We start from the raw sequence: 19,938 nt of genomic DNA on the forward strand, positions 1-19,938 counted from the left end.
CCCCACCTGTGACCTACGCCTTTACTGCTGAGCCATGACAGGAACTCCCCAAAATAGTTTTAATATTGTACATTCCCATCACTAATCCATCAGGGATTAGAAAGGCTTTTTATTCTCAAACATAATTATAACAGTGATGATGACAGTAATGAAAATCATAATAAACCTGATTAATTAATTTGCACATTCTTTTAATGTTTAAATGTTTATTCACCAGTGATTCATTTTGTTAAAAGGAATGAGTTTGGGCAAAAACTAACAACTTGAAACTCTACATTAAACTAATCCTCAATTTTTCCGAAATCTGGACTCTGTTTTACTGGTGTTTATGAACTACGATGAATCAATGAACACCCAAAAAAGTACTTATTAAAATAGATGTATAAGAGTTTTTACATGGTATAAGGCTAGTCATTCCTCATTATATATCTTTCTTTTCAAATATTTCCCTGAAAATTACATTTTTCCTCATAAAATTATGAATCAACATTTTAAGTTCTAAAAACAAAAAACTAAACCTCCTGCTTCTTTGCATGTTTGTCTGTTTTAGGGAGGGGGTGGTGATGGCTGGCACTGAATACTCCGTGTTAAAAAAAAAAACTAAACATTGAATAGATGCTTCTCATCAAGAATCTATCATAATTTATGAGGCAATTATTCAAAATGCAAACAATCTAATAGTACCAGATACTATAATTTCCTTATTTTGAAATTGTTCTCTCCCATACTAACAATTCTTTCTAAAGAAAAAAAAAAATGATTTTGCTCCTTTTCTTCCCATGTACATCAGAGGAGGCAGGTTCACCTCACAAAGAGTGAAATCATGGTCTGTCTGAGCTACCGATGTAGTAACAGGGTCCTCCTAACTTGGGAAGGAAATGAGTCCAACAGGAACTTTCTGGGAAAGTCGAGTTGCTCTTCTGACAGCACAGGAGAAGAGACAGGTCTCTCTCCCTGCCTTTATGATCATTGGTGATGCCGCTGGCCTGATCAACTAACCAACTCTGGAGGTTCGCTACCTTGGGTGGATCTGTTATGTGAGATAATAAGTTAAAAAAAAAAGTAAAGCAAATTAGGTTGGATTTTTCTGCTGCTATAACAGGAAGCACCTAAATTGAAATATGCATGCCCTTCATTTCATTCTACTTTATAATGTCAGACCACAGGTCGCAAATAAAAGGAGACAGCTCTTTTCTTCATCCCAGAGAACAAAGTGAGAGTAAAGTTACAAACTGGCATCAAACAGGGTTTATCCAAACTGTATGCCCATTAGAGATATGGCAATCAGCTTATCAAATTGCTATAAGAAGATAACTTGTTTCACATAAACAATGCATATTATAATTAACATATGCATGGCATTAGCTTTGAATTTGGTTGAAAAGAAAATAATAGTTGTTTCGGATTCTGGGGAAATTATGTTCAAATTACTATTACTTTGAAATAAACTTTTTAGATTTAATTTGCATTTAAAGCTGACTCTTCAGATAGAATCCAGTAGCAGGACCCACCACCTCCTTAACTAATTTAGTGACCTTTCTTTGAACTTACCCAACTCCTTTACCTTACTGAAGTCTATGGAATTTAGAACTAAACACTGATTTACAATGTTCCACAAAGTTTTATGCAAGGCTAAGAAAAGTTCCATTTACTTTTCCAGCTTGTTTCCCATCCTATAATTCTCTCAAGTTTGTTTCAATAATTAGAGTTGGTTTTTCGCTTTTGTGTCTCACCTTTGAAACTTTGCATGTTTAATTGAGTTACATGTTTTGGTACGTGAATATGCCTCTAGCTAAAATTATTAAATAATTTGGAAAAATTATTTAATAATTTGGAAAAGCCCTGCTTTTATTTCTGTCCTCTATAACCTATTTATAAAAAAAAAAATCCTTCATTGTTTCTATTTACAAATGCAAGGAAATGATACATAAATAGATTAAATTAGTAAGGAAAAATGCCATTTGCAGCAACATGGAGGGACTAGAGACTCTCATACTGAGTGAAGTCAGAAAGAGAAAGACAAATACCATATGATATCACTTATATCTGGAATCTAATACAAGGCACAAATGAACCTTTCCACAGAAAAGAAAATCATGGACTTGGAGAAGAGACTTGTGGTTGCCAAGGGGGAGAGGGAGGGAGGGAGGGGGTGGTTGGGGAGCTTGGGGTTAATAGATACAAACTATTGCCTTTGGAATGGATTAGAAATGAGACCCTGCTGTGCAGCACTGGGAACAATGTCTGGTCACTTTTGATGGAGCACGATAATGTGAGAAAATAGAATGTGTACATGTATGTGTAACTGGGTCACCATGCTGTACAGTAGAAAACAAATTGTATTGGGGAAATAACTATTAAAAAATAATAATCATAAAAAATAAATAAATGAGGCATTTAATAGCAAAAAAATAATAAAATAATAAATTAGTAAGGATAGTTATATGTTCCTATTCTCCTCCTCTGCCTTATTAAACTAAATGTTGTGTACCGAATACACTCTCCTGTACCTACTAAAAGTGAATTTTAGAGATTTTTTTCATAACTGGATATTCTCATTTTTTTTTTTTTGCAGTGCAGAGTATTTCATTGTTTGGTTTTCTATCACTGGATTCATATAACCTCTTTTGTTTCCAAGCATTGCTGCTGATTTCTGCTAAACCCACACAGGCTATTCCTGGGACAGTAAGATTGTGGCAAAATAGAAGGCAGAAATACATCTTATCAGCCTGAGTTATGGCTGTGTCTTGATGGCCTTCTGAGATCTATTTATGAGAAAAAAATGCATCTCAAGCCAAACAGTCAGCATGTCTGTTATGTTTATCTAAGGAACAGAAAAAGATTGAAGTGTTAGGGCCCACTATCAGTCTAACAAAAAAAAAAGAGATACCAAAGACAATGGTTACAAACATTTTGAGGGCATCACATCCTTTCAAGTTACCTGTGTTTCTTACATCTGTTGCCCCAATTCTCTGTCCCATGGGGGGAAGGAATTGTCTTTGAAAATGCAAAGATGTAGGGAACCATCAGGAAATGGATTCACTGAGGGCTCTCTCCTACCTCAGGAAAACATGCCTAAGGACACAATGCAGAAAACCCGAGACAAAAACTGGAAAGGAAAAAAGGAAACTTTCTAGATCCTCACGTGACCAAATTCAGGAAGATAAATAAAATCATTATTGTTTTCTGATGCAATCCTCCCTTTCTCTTTTCTTTTGACCTCTTTCTTTGAAGGTGTATGAAACAGACCATTGTCACTCCATATTTATTTGAGAAAAACATAATAAGGTAATATGGGCAGTGGATGAGTTCAGATGCACAGGAGGCAGTGGTCGAAAACAACAGGGACCAACCAGAAAAAAAAAAAAAGAAAAGAAAAATGAACATAGGCACAGCAATCAATGCCAGGAACTTCCAAGTCAAAGGTGGGAGGCTGAGAAAGCCATCAAAAGACCTTTTCTTCAGGGTCCCTGAACCAGAAGCAAAGGAGAGTCTGAGGAAGAGCTCTCCTGGGGGAGGACGTAGAGCATAGCAGGAGCCTTCTCATGCTGTGAAGACGCTGGCACAGAGGATGCTTGCTTGGAGTGTCACCATCTGCACGTCAGCTCAGGAGGCCTGCAGGGAACAAAGGAGGGGACTGTTTCCAGAAGTAACCCTAAAAGTGGCTCCTTTTCACCCTCTCTCAGGACCTCATGCGAAAGCACTGAGGCAAGAAGGGGAAAAATTCTTAAGACTAATTTAGCCCACAGGCCTTTTGCTTAGTGGTGAGAAGAACTGTAGTGTAAATGCCTGGTCAGAAGGCTGGTCCAAGTCTTTCCTTATTTCTGCCTCTGTCTCGTCACCTCTGCCAGCTGTTCCAGGGAAACAAAATAACCCCAAAAGAGAGGTAAAGAGCATTACCTGTTGGCTGAAGGGCAGGGCGTCCTGGGAAAGAACAGAGAAGACATACACTTAGAAGCTAAGGAGGTAAATCTGTCCTCAAAACACAATGTCCCCAGCCCCTGACACACCACTGAGATTTCTCTAAACCACAACCCACAGCAACTGATGTCAGGATAGACAGGACGGCAGACACTAAGAGCATGGGACCTATGAAGGTTTTCTCACACAAATCCAGGGTAATTTCATCAGCCGAACTCCCTCTTCCTGCACTTCCCCAGAATCTCCACCCAAAATCGCCACTCAGGTGAACATGTGTCTTATCTCTACAGGCCGGCATCCCCTCTATGCTTCACCCACAAGCCACCATGACCATCGATTTCTGGATTTCCAAGAAACCAAAGTAAACTGGGGAAATAAAGGTCTTACGCCAGAAGAGTGACAGAGAGAGAACGAATCCAGCAAAGCCGTATTTCTTCCTCCAAAAAGGCCGTGGGGCATCTCGGCTGACAATAGGCTCCTCACCTTTCTGATTCTTGAAGTAGATGAACAGCCCCACAGCAACAAAGAGCAGACCCAGGACGAAGCCCCCGATCCCACTCATCATCTTGCCCTGAGCAGATTCAGACCGTGCCCCTGACAAAAGAAGCCAGTTGTAGTCATTTTTACCCCAAAGCCAAATACACGATTTGAGACTGACAGCTTTGTGACATGGGGGAGAAAGCTGCCCTGAAAAAAGGAGCATAATTGTCCATTTGTGCAAAATGGATTGACACGCAAACTCAGGGGGTTCCCGTCCTAGCTCAGTGGTTACCTAACCCGACTAGCATCCATGAGGATGTGGGTTCAATCCCTGCCCTCGCTCAGTGGGTTAAGCATCCAGCAGTGCCACGACCTGTGGTATAGGTAGCAGACGTGGCTCTGAACCCTTGTTGCTATGTCTGTTGTGCAGGCCGGCAGCTACAGCCTTGATTCCACCCCTAGTCTGGGACCTCCCATATGCCACCAGTGCGCCTCTAAAACGACAAAATAAATTAATTGATTAAGTAAATTAAATGCACACTCAGTAGCTACAAGGCTAAGGCATTCAACTCAATTGAACACCACAGCCCTGACATAAAGCCACATGACTTCAACATCCGAGGGATGAGAGGCCAGGACCTCAGTGGTGTTGAGTAGCTGGTCTAGGGTGACAGAGCTCATCAGACGCAGAGCTGGGTTGGATTCTCCTCATGTCAGACAGGTCCCCACATGGTAGAGGATGTGCCTCTTCTCAGATCACAGGGACCAACCCAGAGCAGCAGTGTCAGAAGCACGAGCCCAGTCAGACACAGGGGACCGCTGCCAGGGGCCACAGGGCGACCATGACTTGAGACACGGCTGAAAACAGGGACATCCTCCATGCTGCCTGTCAGGTAGAATTACCTCCCCAGGGGGCATCGGTGTTTGGAGACACTATCACAGGGTGTCTGTAACCCATCAGAGCATTTCTAGCACAGGATGTCACCGGGCTCCCCCGTCACCTCAGCTGAAGGACAGGAGAACAGGCAGCAAGTGGACACAAGCTGAGAGGAGAGGAGACACCTGACACTCAGGGGCAAGCACGTCCCCTCCTTGGTGCCTGAGGGACTAGAGAGTCAGAAAGCCTCTCACTCCATTCCACTGTGACGGGGCTCGTCAGGCTGGGGTGCTCCACTCGGCAGGTGTAGACCTCTCCACTCTGAGGAACCGTTTCAAGCATCACCATGGTCTGGAAGGTCCAGTCTCCATTAGGGATCAGGCCTGTGGAGACCACCCCGGCCGCCTCTTCCTGGCCGTTCCGGAACCACCTGACCTCCACGTGGCCTGGGTAGAACCCGGTCACAGAGCAGACCAGGAGGTTGTGGTGCTGCAGGGGCTGGGTCTTTGCAGGGTACACCGTCACTCTGGGCTCAGCTAGGAGACAAACAACAGACAGGAGTAGTGAGGAGGACAGAGCACGTCTCCTTGGTTGGCTGCCTCTCTGAATCCAGTCTCCTGGGCCAGCCTGCAGTCCCAGGCAGGCCTCCCTCACAGCAGGCCATGTGGCCCCAGGGAGTTAGTGCCATGAGCCTTGCATTTCCTCCTCACACAATTCACCTCCTAGATTTCAGAGCTCTTGGGGAAATGTGCATGTGTTTCCCTTTTCATAGTGTAAAACAGTTATTTATCATTGAAGTATTTACAGATCTTTGCAAGACACATAAGGTATTCATTACAAGCATCATTTCTAAAGCCAGGCTGCCTGGGGTCAAATCTAACTACTGCCTCTTACTGATTGATCCTGGGAAGATACTCACATTCCTCTGTGCCTCAGTTTTCTCACCCATGAGAGGAGATAAAATGCGAATTTACCTCTTAGTCTTATGTGAGGAATGAAGGACAGAAAGTATATAAATAATAAGAGGCAATTAGCCTTCCACATATGTCGGCTATTTATTATCCTCATTTGACTGGAGAGGAAATAGGACTCAAAGCTGTGTGTGCAGATGGGGGAAGGGCAGTGGGGAGCTGTGGGGACAGAGGACAAAGTCCTGGGAATGCTGTCTCCACACACTCAGAGCACCTGAGAAATGGTTCTACCCTGGAAAGGAAAGAGACACTGGTGCTTCTGAAACTCCCTGAGTTGAATCCCAAGAAAAGCATGGGCGCTGCCCTAAAGGAGAGGGAAATGAAGAAGGAAAGTAATTGTTAAAAGTTCGTATAATTATGCTCCTTTGATCAATCTGTCTCTTTTGTAAAACGAGCATATCTCCTATTGGAATTAGTATCATTTTATATTTGTTTTTAAGCTAACCTTTGAGTTCAAGGCAGAATTTAGGACTCACTAATATGTGCTTAATACTTGAGATAATCCTTGACACTAGCAGCCACAATAAATACATATTTTTAAAGGAGAAACCTGGAAAAAGTTTAATTTTCTAAATTCCAAAATAATGAACTGAATCAAAATATGAACCACAAACTGATAAATTGCTGAATCAGATGTCAGCAAATTGTTGATTTTATTGTACAGAGAGCTCATAAATTCATGAGAAAAACACCAGAACCCCAGAGGAATAAACAACAGTTTTGAGCCCAGCAACAACAATTAACCAATACATATGTGAAAAAAAAAATGTTCATGAACCTTAGAAATCAAAGAAATATAAATTAAAATTAAAAAAACATAAATTTTAAACTTAGTATTTGGCCATATTTGTTACATAAAAAAAAGATCTAACCAAAGGGAAAGTGAGGCAAATGGTTACACTATAAAAAGAAACAATATGTCACCCCTCTAATAGGATTAGCATTATAAAAATAGCACCATCAGCATTTTCAAGGCAAAAGTATAATTCAAAAAGCTGGTCTCACAATCATGTCAACGATGTAAAAATATATACACTCAATAAACAGAAAACCAAGCAATTTAGACCTCAAAGGAGCCTCTGAGAGGTCACAGGTGCCTCAGGGGGTCCCCTCCCCCACCTCTCAAAAATCAGCCTGACACCTTTTCTCCACTACAAACTCCTGCACCCAGATTTCTGGGGGTTCAGGAGAGGAGGGCGTGGCCAAGAGCAGGTGGTGGCTCTTGTCCTCCCAGGCTCCCAAGCCCCTCACATTCCTCCCCTCTCCTCCCCTAGACCCGCCCCCAACCACAGAGGCTGGAAGCCCCTTCCCTCATCTCTGCCCTCCCTCCCCCCTCAGCGGTCCTCCCTCCCCCCCCACCTCGCCTCCCACAGGGACACCAAGGATGCCTGCAGCTGCCCCCACCCCGTCCCCTCCCTCCTGGTCCTCTCAGACCCCAGGGCGCCCACCACCACCACCACCACCACCACACACACACACACACACACACACACACACACACACACACACTCCCCTCTCAGGCACACACTGTCAAAACCACACAGGGTCTCCCAGACAACACCCTCTCACAGGAACCCTCCTACCTGGTTCTCACTCCTAGTCTGTACACACAACAACTCAAGACTGAGTCCAGTACGTCTGTCTTTCTGTCTCTGTCTGTCTCTCACACACACACCTCTGCCCCTGCCCCCCGGCCGCCCACTCCCCGCGCTCACCTCGCCGCGGCACCAGGAATGTATCCAAGATCCTGTAGTTGTGTCTGCAGTACCTGTCCACTGCAGTCCGCTTCTCCTCCAAGAAGTCCTTCAGGCTATTCCAGTACTTGGCGTCTGGCCGCCCAAATTCGGTCACTTCCCGGAACTCGCCCACGTCGCTGTCGAAGCGCACGTACTCCTCTCCGTTATAGAAATATCTGTCCAGAAACCTCACCCGCTCCGTCCCGTTGAAGAAACGACACTCAGACTTCCCCAGAAACAAGAAATGCGCTGCGTGGACAGCAATGATCCAGTCACCAGGCGGGCTCCTGAAAAGACTGAGGCACTGCCCCCCAGCAGAGGGGCACCTGGCCCGGGGGGAGGCCCCAGGACCCCCTCACAGGCTCCACGGGCACCTCCACACCCCCGGCACCCACGGGCTCTTCTTCATCTGCCTGCTGCAGAGGGAGGCTGTGGAGGGGAGGGCAGGACAGAGGACACTCCGCTGGTCCAGAGCCTTTGGGGACCCACTGCTTCCATGCGTGGCCGGAAACCTCCAAGCTAAGGCTCCACAAGGATTCGCCCCATCACCGCCTCCTTCTAGAAGCCCCCACCAGAAAGGCAGGCGCTCCTCTCCCACAGCTCTTCCTTAACCGTGTTCACCTCAGTCCCTGAACACCTGGTGGGGGCTGACCTTGTGCCTGACCCACCTGGGCCCCTTCGAATCTAAAAAGGAGAAATCAGGAGTTCCCGTCGTGGTGCAGTGGTTAACGAATCCAACTAGGAACCATGAGGTTGAGGGTTCAATCCCTGGCCTTGCTCAGTGGGTTAAGGATCCGGCGTTGCCATGAGCTGTGGTGTAGGTCGCAGACGCAGCTCGGATCCCACGTTGCTGTGGCTCTGGTGTAGGCCGGTGGCTGCAGTTCCAATTGGACTCCTAGCCTGGGAACCTCCATAAGCTGCGGGAGCGGCCCAAGAAATGGCATAAATACATACATACATACATACATACAAACATACATACATACATACATACATACATAAAAGGAGAAAACAGATTTCCCTCCACTCTTGGAGCTTGAACTTTAGGGAAAGTGATATGAGCTGAGGGGAAACTTAGGAGTGTGTGTGTGTATATGCTTGAGGGGAAAGAGGCACGTTTCAGGTAAAGGGACTGCCATGGACAAAGCCTGAAAAGAGTTGATGAGCTTCTTCAAAAAACTTCCTCAAGTGCAGGGAGTGAGAGGGAGGAAGGGGAAAGCCCAGACTAGTGAAATCAAGTGAAGCCAGGTACTGAAAACCCTGAGAGATGATGTTAGGACTTTGAATTTATACTTAGTTTAAAGAGAAGTGTTAAAGAGTTTTAAGGAAATTAAAGCCATAATCTCAATGCGGGGACACAATTCCTTTTCTGCATTTCCAAATCAAGAAAGCTCAGAAAACAAAAAAAAACAAAAAACAAAAAAAAATTATTTTCTTTTACAGCCACACCTGAAGCATGTGGAAGTCTTCAGGCTGAGCATCAACTCCAAGCTACAGCTGCCAGCCTACACCACAGCCATGGCAACACCAGATCCTTAACCCACGGAGTGAGGCCAGGGATCAACCCACATCCTCACAGAGACAATGTCAGGTCCTTAACCCACTGAGCCACAACAGGAATGCCAGAAATCCTGATTTTTTAAGACGTGGGTGCCAAAACTCTCTTGGCATATCAGACCTCATGAGGTCAGAGGTCATTATGGCTCTCAGGGTGAGGGCGTCTGTTCTGCACATCACAGGCTGTCCGCCAGCCTCCCTGGCCTCTACCCCTAGATGTCAGAGGAAAACCTTCCGTGTGACAACTAAAAATGGCTCCAGATATTTCCAAATATGACGACATCAAAGATTGGGTAAAGAAGGATGGTGATCATTCACTGGGGGGGCTCCTCTGGTGTAAACCACTGATCATGGGGTGCAAAAGCCATTGTTTGTTATGGAGCAGCTGAGAATTACATTGAAAGTTTTGTCAAGGTACTAACTGTTGGAAATCTTTGTCCTACATGAAATTTAAGTCCTTTAAGAATCCAGCCTCAGATTTCCCACCGTGGCTCAGAGGAAACAAACCTGACTGGCATCCGTGAGGACGCAGGGTCAATCCCTGGCCTCGTCCAGTGGCTTAAAGATCCAGTGTTGCCATGAGCTGTGGTATAGGTCCAAGACTGGGCTCGAATACGGCGTTGCTGTGGCTGAGGTATGGACCCTTACCCTGGGAGCACCCACGTGCGCTGTGTGTGGCCCTAAAAAGATGAAATTAAAAAAATAAAATAAAAAGAAGAATCCAGCCTCAGTAGAGAGCTATTTTCCCAGCAAAATTACTTTGTTCGGGACCAAACTGACCTAATTCTTTGCTTTGCTAACCCATTACAAAGACATGTAACTTATCGACAGACACATTGCCTTCTTTCTTAATTTCTCGGCCACTCATCCCATATTAGTGAACCAGAGCCATGGATTTTTTATTCTTCTTCAATGCTCCCACAAATTCATTTCTTCTGCTCCCAATAATTGCACTAGGCATTAAATTACCAGACTTGGCCCGATGTAGAACTCTTATTTCTCAAGTCAATTCCCTCAGAAGAAATGAAAGTAAGAAAAAGATGACATTCTCATAGAGACAGTTTACAAAAAAAGAACAGGTCCCCAGACTTTGCCTCTTAGAAATGACGGCAGAGAGGAGGGTACTCTGGATCAATCCAGATCCATCTTACTATTCAGAAATTCTCTAATACTGTTTTCACACCTGTCAAAGTTAAAAAAAAATTAAAATATGTGAAGTTATTTTTCACCGTAGTGTGTATGGTATTGTTTTGTTTTGTTTAGTTTCTTATTAGGACCGCATTTGCGGCATATGGAGGTTGCCAGGCTAGGGGTCACGTCAGAGCTATAGCTGCAGGCCTGCACCACAGCCACAGCAACACAGGATCCAGACTGCATCTTCGACCTACACCACAGCTCATGGCAATGCCAGATCCTTACAGATCCTTAACCCACTGAGCAAGGCCAGGGATAGAACCCGAAACCTCATGGTTCCTAGTCAGATTTGTTTCCACTGAGCCACAAAGGGAACTCCCTGCCTTGTATGGTCAACACTGTTCCTCTGGCTCATACACAATTTAAGGTTGCCAATTTAGTAAGTGAAAAGATAGCCTTCCCAGCTAAATTTAGATTTCAGGTAAGTTACTGTTGTTCAGCTGAAATTCAGATTTAACTGGATCCTATGTTTTATTCAGCAACCCTAGCCCAGCTTGCTAATGCAGTTTGAGAAGAAGGAATGCATTTCATACTTCTGTTTGTTCTTCCTCACATGCCCATGACAGCCTGGGCACAGCGTGAACCCATATGGAACCTGACAGATAAGTGCAAAATGATGAAACTTTCTCTTAGCTGTTGACTCCAGCACTCTTCCTAGTGCAGATCTCATAATAAGTACTCAATACACATATTTTTATTTTAATTTTCATAACCCCTAGGAATGCAAGATCACAGAATCTTTCTATTCCTTAACTTTCTAAAGCACATGATAACTTCATCATCATTTGGCAAGAGTCATCAACGACTTCTATCACCAGTTACCCTTTTGAACACATAAGAGTAGAACCACTACTTACTATGTAATAAGGCAGCATATTTGAATCCAGTACAACAGGGGTATGCTGACAAAGGAGAAGGGGAATTTCCGTCAACTCAGATTTATGCGACATCATCTGGGTTCTAGCACCAACTGTGTGACACAAAGTCACTGAAACCTTTTGAATTTCGACCCCATGGATATATATGTTTTTAATTGTTGTAGATATGAGAGGATGGTTTTGAGATTTACAGGCTAAAATTTATAGGCCTGGTAGAGGGGAACTGCAAAATGTCTGGATGCTCCATGCTCATGGAAACCAAATTGTTCCTCACTCCATCTTCATCAACTAGGTCACGAGTAAATACTGACCGTATGAATGAACGGCTTTTGCACAGCCCATCACCACCCCACACAAGGGCACCCTAGTGCTTCCTTACTGATAAATGAACGTCTCTGGGTCTCAAGATCTCCCAGCCTGTCTTCGGTCTCTTGGATTCTTACACTCCGGGTCCAGCTAACTCTCTGATTCCAGGGCACAGGCTTCCCCTGATTTCAGCTACCCACATGTGGCATCTCTACTCCACTTCCTCAGCTCCCTTTCTCTCTTCAAACAAGCCAATCCAGTCCCTGTCTTGGAAACTTCACCTACTGTACATGTCAAGTCCACCAAACCCAGTGCTCTCTTCTCCCTCGTGTTCTCACCTCATGAGCCTCGTAGTGATGCACACAACTAGTCACTGCCTCCCTCCTCGACAAACCTGCTTTCCTTCACGTCCATGCATCACATGCTCTTGATTTTCCTCCTCATCACTGGACCCCTTTCCCAGTCCCCTTTGCTGGTTCATTGGCCCTTGGTCCTCTGGGCTTGGCCCTGGCCTGCTTTTTGTTGTCTACACACACTCTCTCCCTGTGCAACCTCCTCTACTTTCCTGGATGTTAACACAGGACATGTGCCAATCACCCCACCATATACACCTCCAGCCCTGGCCTCTCCCTGAATTCCAGTTTCACACATTCAACTGACTGCTTGACAGCTCCCCATACATGCAAATACATGACTTCAAACTAAATATAAATAAAACTATTACTCCTAAACGCCCACTTCAAATTATTTCCTTCCACAGCTTTTCCTGTCTCAATAAACAGCACCACCAAGTTTATAGGCGTTACTCGAGACGAAGCCCTGAGGAGTAAGCTTGATTGTTCTCCCTCTTCCCCTTATGCTTCGTTAACAAGTTACTCAACAATCTTGCCCAAATCTGTTCTCTTTATCACGACTGCTGTCTTTGTCACCACCACACCAACTGAAACCACAAGCACGTCCTCCATGGAGAATTCTGCCATGACCCTAAATGATCTCCCTGACCACTGGCAAATCCTTCAATCCAGTTTCCGCATGGTAGCTAGAATTATTTTTTTATAAACATAAGTGACTCTCCTTGTAAACCCTCAGTAGCTTCACATATCTTTTTAAATAAAATACAATTTTTTTAGGAGTTCCTGTTGTGGCTCAGCAGAAAATGAGCCCAACTAGTATCATGAGGATGCGTGTTCAACCCCTGGCCTTGCTAAATGGATGAAGGATGCAGTGTTGCTGGAAGCTGTGATGTAGATCACAGACATGGCTCAGACCCTGGGATCCTGCACTTCTGTGACTATGGCGTAGACCAGCAGCTAGAGCTCTGATTAGACCCCTCACCTGAGAACTTCCATGTGAGACAGGCGCTGCCCTAAAAAGCAAAAAAAAAAAAAAAAAATTTACCACGGCTATTAGGGCCTAGTATCACTTGTTGCCTGACTTCATCTTCAACCTCATCTTGTTCCATGTACCAACTTGCTTGCTATGCTTCAGCCACTCTCTAGCCTCATTTCTGTCCCTTAAGAAAATCAAATATCTTCCCCACTTCATCCTCGCCCTGTTCCCTTACATCCTTCCCATGACTGGCTTCCCATCATTTGTTATTTCAACTAAATGTTGCTTTTACTAGCCACCTGAAGTGAAGCAGCTGAATACAGTTCTCATTGTTCTGTAACTCTGATTTATTATTTTCAGAGCTCTTCTTGGTCTCTGAAATGTTTTTCTTTGTTAAATGTTTATTGGTTTATTGTCTTTCTCTCCTATTAGTTCCTTGACAGTTGGAGACTTTTCTATTTTTTTCAAATAGAATTCTCTGAGCCTAAAACAGAGCCAACATTTAACAGCCATTCAAAAAAAAAATGGTGTAAGCAAATAAACCCATGTTTCCAGAAATTGATTTCTGTAGGGATCCTGGAAAGCAAGAAGGGGCTCCATCTCCAACATTCTTTAATTCTTGTAATGCATCAAATCCCTTTTACTTGCTGTGACAACGTCAGACAAACTTCCTTTTTCTCCTCCTACTAGTTGCAAGAAATATTCATAGTTAAGAAAAAGGTGATTTGGGGAGTTCCCATTGTGGTGCAGTGGAAAGGAATCCGACTAGTACCATGAAGATGCAGATTCAATCCCTGGCCTCACTCAGTGGGTTGGGGATCTGCTGTGGCCGTGAGCTGTGGTGTAGGTCACAGACATGGCTCAGATCCTGCATTGCTGTGTGTGTGGCTATGACTGGCAGCATATAGCTCCAATTTAACCCCTAGCCTGGGAACTTCCATTTGCCCCACAGGTGTGGCCTTAAAAAGCAAAAGAAAGAAGGGAAGGAAGGGAGGGGTGATTTTAAGAAAGGGGAAATTTTTCACTAAGTTCCATCTCATCTAACAGATTGTAATAGTGGTGGGATTTTCAGCAATAGTGATGATGTACTTGGAGAGAGACTAGGGAAGAACTAGAAAGAGAGGTAACCAAACATGGCTAACTTAGGAACACAGAAGGCCTGATGAATGAACTTATGAATTGGGGCCAAGAATCAAAGAGGCTAATGAGATTCCTTCATTTGCCTATGGACTTTCAGCCCCATGGGATGGACACAAGCTTTACATTCTGTGTACCCTTCTCAGAGTTTGTGGCTTGAACCATATGAAATTATTGATATTTGACTACCCTTGACTTACAGAATTTTATATAATTTTTCCTATACTAGTTGAATCCCTTATCATGGGCTCAAGGCAGAGAATGGGGAGATGCAGGAGAAACTGTGTAGAAAGATTTAAAATAGATTCATAGTGAACATTAACCTGGGTCTGGTTTTCAGAAATGCCTTCAGTTCTTTAAAGCATCAAAGAACACCCCATGGATGGTCCTTATCTACAGGGTCATACCAAGTACTAAGGATCTCTGCTTAAGCTTTAGGGTGCTTCCCACAGGAGAAATAGAGAGAAAACTAACCGCAACTCCTGTCAGAACTTCCAGTACAGGGCTATGATTCTTGCAAACACAGGAGTTCAGGTAAAAGGAAAAGATTTAATGGGGAGCGGCCCTGTGATACATTCTCAGATACTTGGGAGAGACACCAACATCATAAATCTGTTGGGGCATAACACAGGATCTTCTAGGCAAGATCTTTCTAATTCCTTTTGATTCCCCAGAAAATTTTGGCTGAAATCTTCCCTTTTTGGCGTAACACAACATAATAAAGGAAATTGCTAGACAAGAAGTTAATTTGACATCCTTATTTATAAATCTACTTAAGACCCCAAGGGAATGAGATGCAAGGCTGGCAAGATTTTATTGGAGGAGAGTTGAAAAAATGGTTAACTATATGGAGGCAACTTATACAACTCTCATAAAGAAGGCAAGCACTGAGCCTTCTGAATTGTGGAAAGAATTGAGGATCCATATGATTAAAGATCAGTGGTCACTGAAGAATATGTCACAATTTTTTTCAGTGACATGGCCTAGACAGAGTGAAATGGCAACTCCCCTCCTTCCCCACCCCGTGATAGATCAACTCTCAAGAGAGGTACTTACTTGGGGTGTCCCTGGCCAAAGCCAAGGGAGGGCTCAGCACCACCAGCATCACGGTTAGAGCCGCCATCCAGAAGCCTCTGGAGAAACACAGATGCAACATGCTGGAGAACAGGAGAGGACAGTGTGTGAGGGGAGCAGGCAAGAACCACTCAAATGGGTACTGTGGCCCTCCTCCACCCACATACCGAATAATACCACCCAAGGACCTCTGTATTTGCTCCTGGATTGGGTGAAACCAGCATTAGCCAACCAATCAACATCAGTGGTAAACAGCATCATTTGTTGCTGGTCAGAGATTCACTATGAAGGTCCTCTTCTGAAACCTAGAATTTCCTCCAGTGAAGAGATTTTTTTAATTAAATATTTCAAAGGTTTGACCCAGTTGCTTCCAAAATATTTTAAATGGGCCCCTATTGTGAGCCAGCTTTTTGCCGATCAGTGATGTATATACAAACTTAACTCTTTTACAAGCATGCTTTTCTCTCACTTTGAGACAGAGCTGTTTGACAAACATATGTGAGTGTGTTAGGAGACGAGGGAATGGAAAGAAAATGATTGCAAGTTACAAGATCTTTAATCTGGTCCTACTTGCACCATCACACAGTGTTTGGGAAAATTGGTGGGGGGGTGGGGAATGACTTAATCTGTACAGTTGAAATGAAGGCACTGTGATCTTTCAAGTATTTCCATACTGAGAAGTGCTGTGGTTCTATGGACACCTCAAAAAACAGCACCCTATGGTAACTGATGATGTGGCAGAGGCATAGCTGTTGATTGGAGAGTATAGTCTGTACCTCCTAACAGATAGGGGTGTCTCTGATAAACAAAGGGAATTTCTGAGTGAAAGATTTTTCCTGAGTAAAAAGAGTTTTCAGGTTTGTTCCTAATGCAGTCAGTAATATTAGTGGCACTTCCAGACTACCCATAGATAAAGGGGCTTGGCTTACTGGAAGTGATCTATGTGGAGTGGAGAGTCTCGAGGGTACCTTGTAGAGCATGTAATCTAACAATGTGAAGAGCCAACTGTCCAAATCAAAGTATGCAGGGGGCTGAGAGTTCAATAAAGGATTCAAAATCAACCTTTGGCACAGCAGCTCTGCTTTAGAATAAGCAATATTTGGAGTTCCCATGGTGGTGCGGTGGTTAACGAATCCGACTAGGAACCATGAGGTTGCAGGTTAAATCCCTGGCCTTTCTGAGTGGGTTAAGGATCTGGCGTCACTGTGAGCTGTGGTGTAGGTTGCAGATACGGCTCGGATCCTGCGTTGCTGTGACTCTGGTGTAGGCAGGTGGCTACAGCTCCGATTAGACGCTGAGTCTGGGAACCTCGAAATGCCGCAGGAAGTAGCCCTAGAAAAGGTAAAAAGACAAAAAAAATAGAATAAGCAATATTTTATATGAAAAAGTGTTCACTCCCTTACTCCTGGTTTCCATTTGATTTCCGTATTTTACTGGGACTGTGTGTCCTTATTAGTCACCTTCTTTTGCTTTACCGTAGTAGAAGATATGAGAAGACTTTGCTAATAAATGCATTACAGGATGTTCATGAAACAAAATACTATGGGAAAACTATGTAAATCCTTTGATATAATAATATATTTTAAAATATGTAATTCTATTTCTATTTAATTATTACACATTAATTTAACATCAGTGTAATATCTCAAATTTAGAATGGACTTTAAAAGTCAACTCTCAGAGATGGGATTAAAATGGTGGAATAGAAGGACTGGAGCTCAACTTCTCTCCTAAAAACAACAAAATTTACAATCAAATGCTGAGCAATCTTCAACCAAATGGACCAGAACTTTCAAAAAGTTATCCTAATCCAGAAGACAGAGGAGGCCACATCAAGAGGTAGGAGGGGTGATTACATGATATAAGCAACCACATACCTCCTGGGTGGGAAGCCCCACAGACTGGAAAGTAACTGTATCACAGAGACTCACCTACAGGAGTGACAGCTCTGAGCCCCACATCAAGCCACTAGGAGTGGGTATCTGGCACTGGGAGAAAGAGCCCCTGGAGCATCTGGCATTGAAGGCCAGTGGGGCTTGTGTGCAGGAGCTCCACAGGATGAGGGGAAGCAGAGACCCCATTCTTGGAAGGTGCACACAGACTTTCACATACACTGGGTCCCAGGTCAAACCAGGGTCTCCATGGGAATCTGGGTCAGACCTGACTGCAGTTCTTGGAGGACATCCTGGGAAAACAGGGGTGAATGTGGCTTGTTGTGAGGGAAGGACATTGGAGGCAAAGCTTTTGGGAATATCCATCAACATGCATTTCTCTGGAGGTGGCCATTTTGGGAAAATCTGGCCCCACCCATCAGCTCTGTGAAGCCCTGGGCCAAACAACAATCCAGGTGGGATCACATCCCCACCCATTAGTAAACAGGCTGCCTAAAGACCCCCCAGGCACAAGCCACCTCTAATCTCACCCAGAGACAAAGCCCTACCCAACAGAAGGATAGGAATCAGCTCCACCTACCAGTAGGCAGTCATCAGTCCCTCCCATTAGGAAGCCTACAGCAAGCCCCCATATCAACTTCAGCCACAAGGGGGGCAGCCACCAGAAGTAAGAGAGGCTACAACTCTATTATCTGTAAAAAGGTCACCACACAAAAAACCTATAAAAATGAAAAGACAGAGAACTATAACTCAGATAAGGGAGAAAGAAAAAACACCAAAAAACAGCTAACTGATCAGGAGATTCTCAGCCTCCAGGAAAAAGACTTTAGATTGTTGATGTTAAAGATGATGCAAGAAATTGGAAATAAACTGGAGGTAAAGATGGATAATTTACAGGAAACACTGAGCAAAGAGATACGAGATATAAAAATTAAACAAGAAGAGACGCAAAATACAATAACTGAAATAAAAAATTCATTAGAAGCAACCAACAGCAGAATACAGGAGGCAGAAGAACAAATAAGCTCAGTGGAGGACAGATTAGTTGAAATTATGGATGCAGAACAGAAAAGAGACAAAAGATTGAAAACAAAAGAAGAGAGTCTTAGAGAACTCTGGGACAATGTGAAACACACCAACATCTGTATTATAGGGGTGCCAGAATGAGAAGAGAGAGAGAAAGGACAGAAAAAATATTCAAAGAGATAATAGCCAAAAATTTCTCTAACATGGGAAAGGAACCACTCACTCAAATCCAGGAAGTGCAACTAATACCATATAAAATACACCCAAGGAAGAATACACCAAGACACATATTAATCAAACTGACTAAAATTAAAAACAAAAAGGAAATATTGAAAACAGCTAGGGGAAAGAAACACATAACATATAAGGGAGCCCCAATAAGGTTATTGGCAGATTTTTCAGCTGAAACTCTGCAGGCCAGAAGGGAGTGGCATAATATACTTAACATGATGAAAGGAAAAAACCTCCAACCAAATTACTTTACCCAGCAAGACTCTCATTCAGATTTGAAGGAGAAATCAAAAGTTTCACAGATCAACAAAAGCTGAGAGAATTCAGCAACACTAAACCAGCTTTACAACAAATACTAATGGAACTTCTTTAGACAGAAAAGAAAAGGCCACAACCAGAAACAAAAATACCACAAATGACAAGGCTCACCAGTAAAGGTATACATACAGTAAAGATACAAAATCATCCATGCATAATTATGCCACCAAAATCAGAAATCATGAGGAGGGTACAAATGCAGGACACTGCAGATGCACTTGCAATTAAGAAACCAATAACTTAAAACAATCTTGTATATATGTATATAGACTCTTATACCAAAACTTCAGAGTAACTGCAAACCAAAAATCTACAATTGCTACACAAACAAATAAGAAAAATCAATGCAAATACAACACTAAAGATAGTATCAAACCAGAAGAGGAGAGAACAAGGGAAGAAGGGAAGAAAAAAGAGCAACAAAAACAAATCCAAAGCAATCAAGAAAATGGCAATTAGAACATACATATCAATAATTACCTTAAATGTAAATGGACTAAACACCACAACCAAAAGACATAGACTGGCTGAATGGATACAAAAACAAGACCCATATATATGCTGTCTTCAAGAGACCCATTTCACTTCTAGGGACACAAACAAATCGAAAGTGAGAGGATGGAAGAAAATATTTCATGCAAACAGGGATGAAAAGAAAGCTGGAGTAGCAATACTCATATCAGACAAAATAGACATTAAAATGAAGAATATTTTAAGAGACAAGGAAGGTCACTACCTAATGATCAAAGGATCAATCCAAGAAGAAGATATAACAATTTTAAACATCTATGCACCTAACATAGGTTCACCACAATATATAAGGCAACTGCTAACAACATTAAAAGGACAAATCAATAATAACACAATAATAGTGGGGGACTTTAACACCCCACTTACAGCATGGACAGATCATCCAGACAGAAAATCAATAAGGAAAAACAGGCCCTGAATGAAGCATTAGACCAGATGGACTTAATAGGTATTTATAGGACATTCCATCCAAAAGCAACA

General features: G+C 43.3%; 1 protein-coding gene across 1 annotated transcript; it reads right to left on the reverse strand.

The window, feature by feature from the left end:
* Positions 1-3,251: 3,251 nt before the first annotated feature.
* LOC125135180 (H-2 class II histocompatibility antigen, E-S beta chain-like) lies at positions 3,252-15,626 on the reverse strand. The gene is made up of 6 exons (XM_047794983.1): positions 15,443-15,626; positions 7,965-8,234; positions 5,533-5,814; positions 4,405-4,515; positions 3,901-3,924; positions 3,252-3,615 (listed from the first exon to the last, which is right to left on the reverse strand). Exons 1-6 carry the CDS (start codon positions 15,540-15,542, stop codon positions 3,602-3,604), a joined length of 801 nt encoding a protein of 266 aa, XP_047650939.1. The 5' UTR covers positions 15,543-15,626; the 3' UTR covers positions 3,252-3,601.
* Between the last annotated feature and the right edge of the window lie 4,312 nt (positions 15,627-19,938).

The sequence above is a fragment of the Phacochoerus africanus genome, chromosome 9, assembly GCF_016906955.1.
Source record: "Phacochoerus africanus isolate WHEZ1 chromosome 9, ROS_Pafr_v1, whole genome shotgun sequence".
Lineage (NCBI taxonomy): Eukaryota > Metazoa > Chordata > Mammalia > Artiodactyla > Suidae > Phacochoerus > Phacochoerus africanus.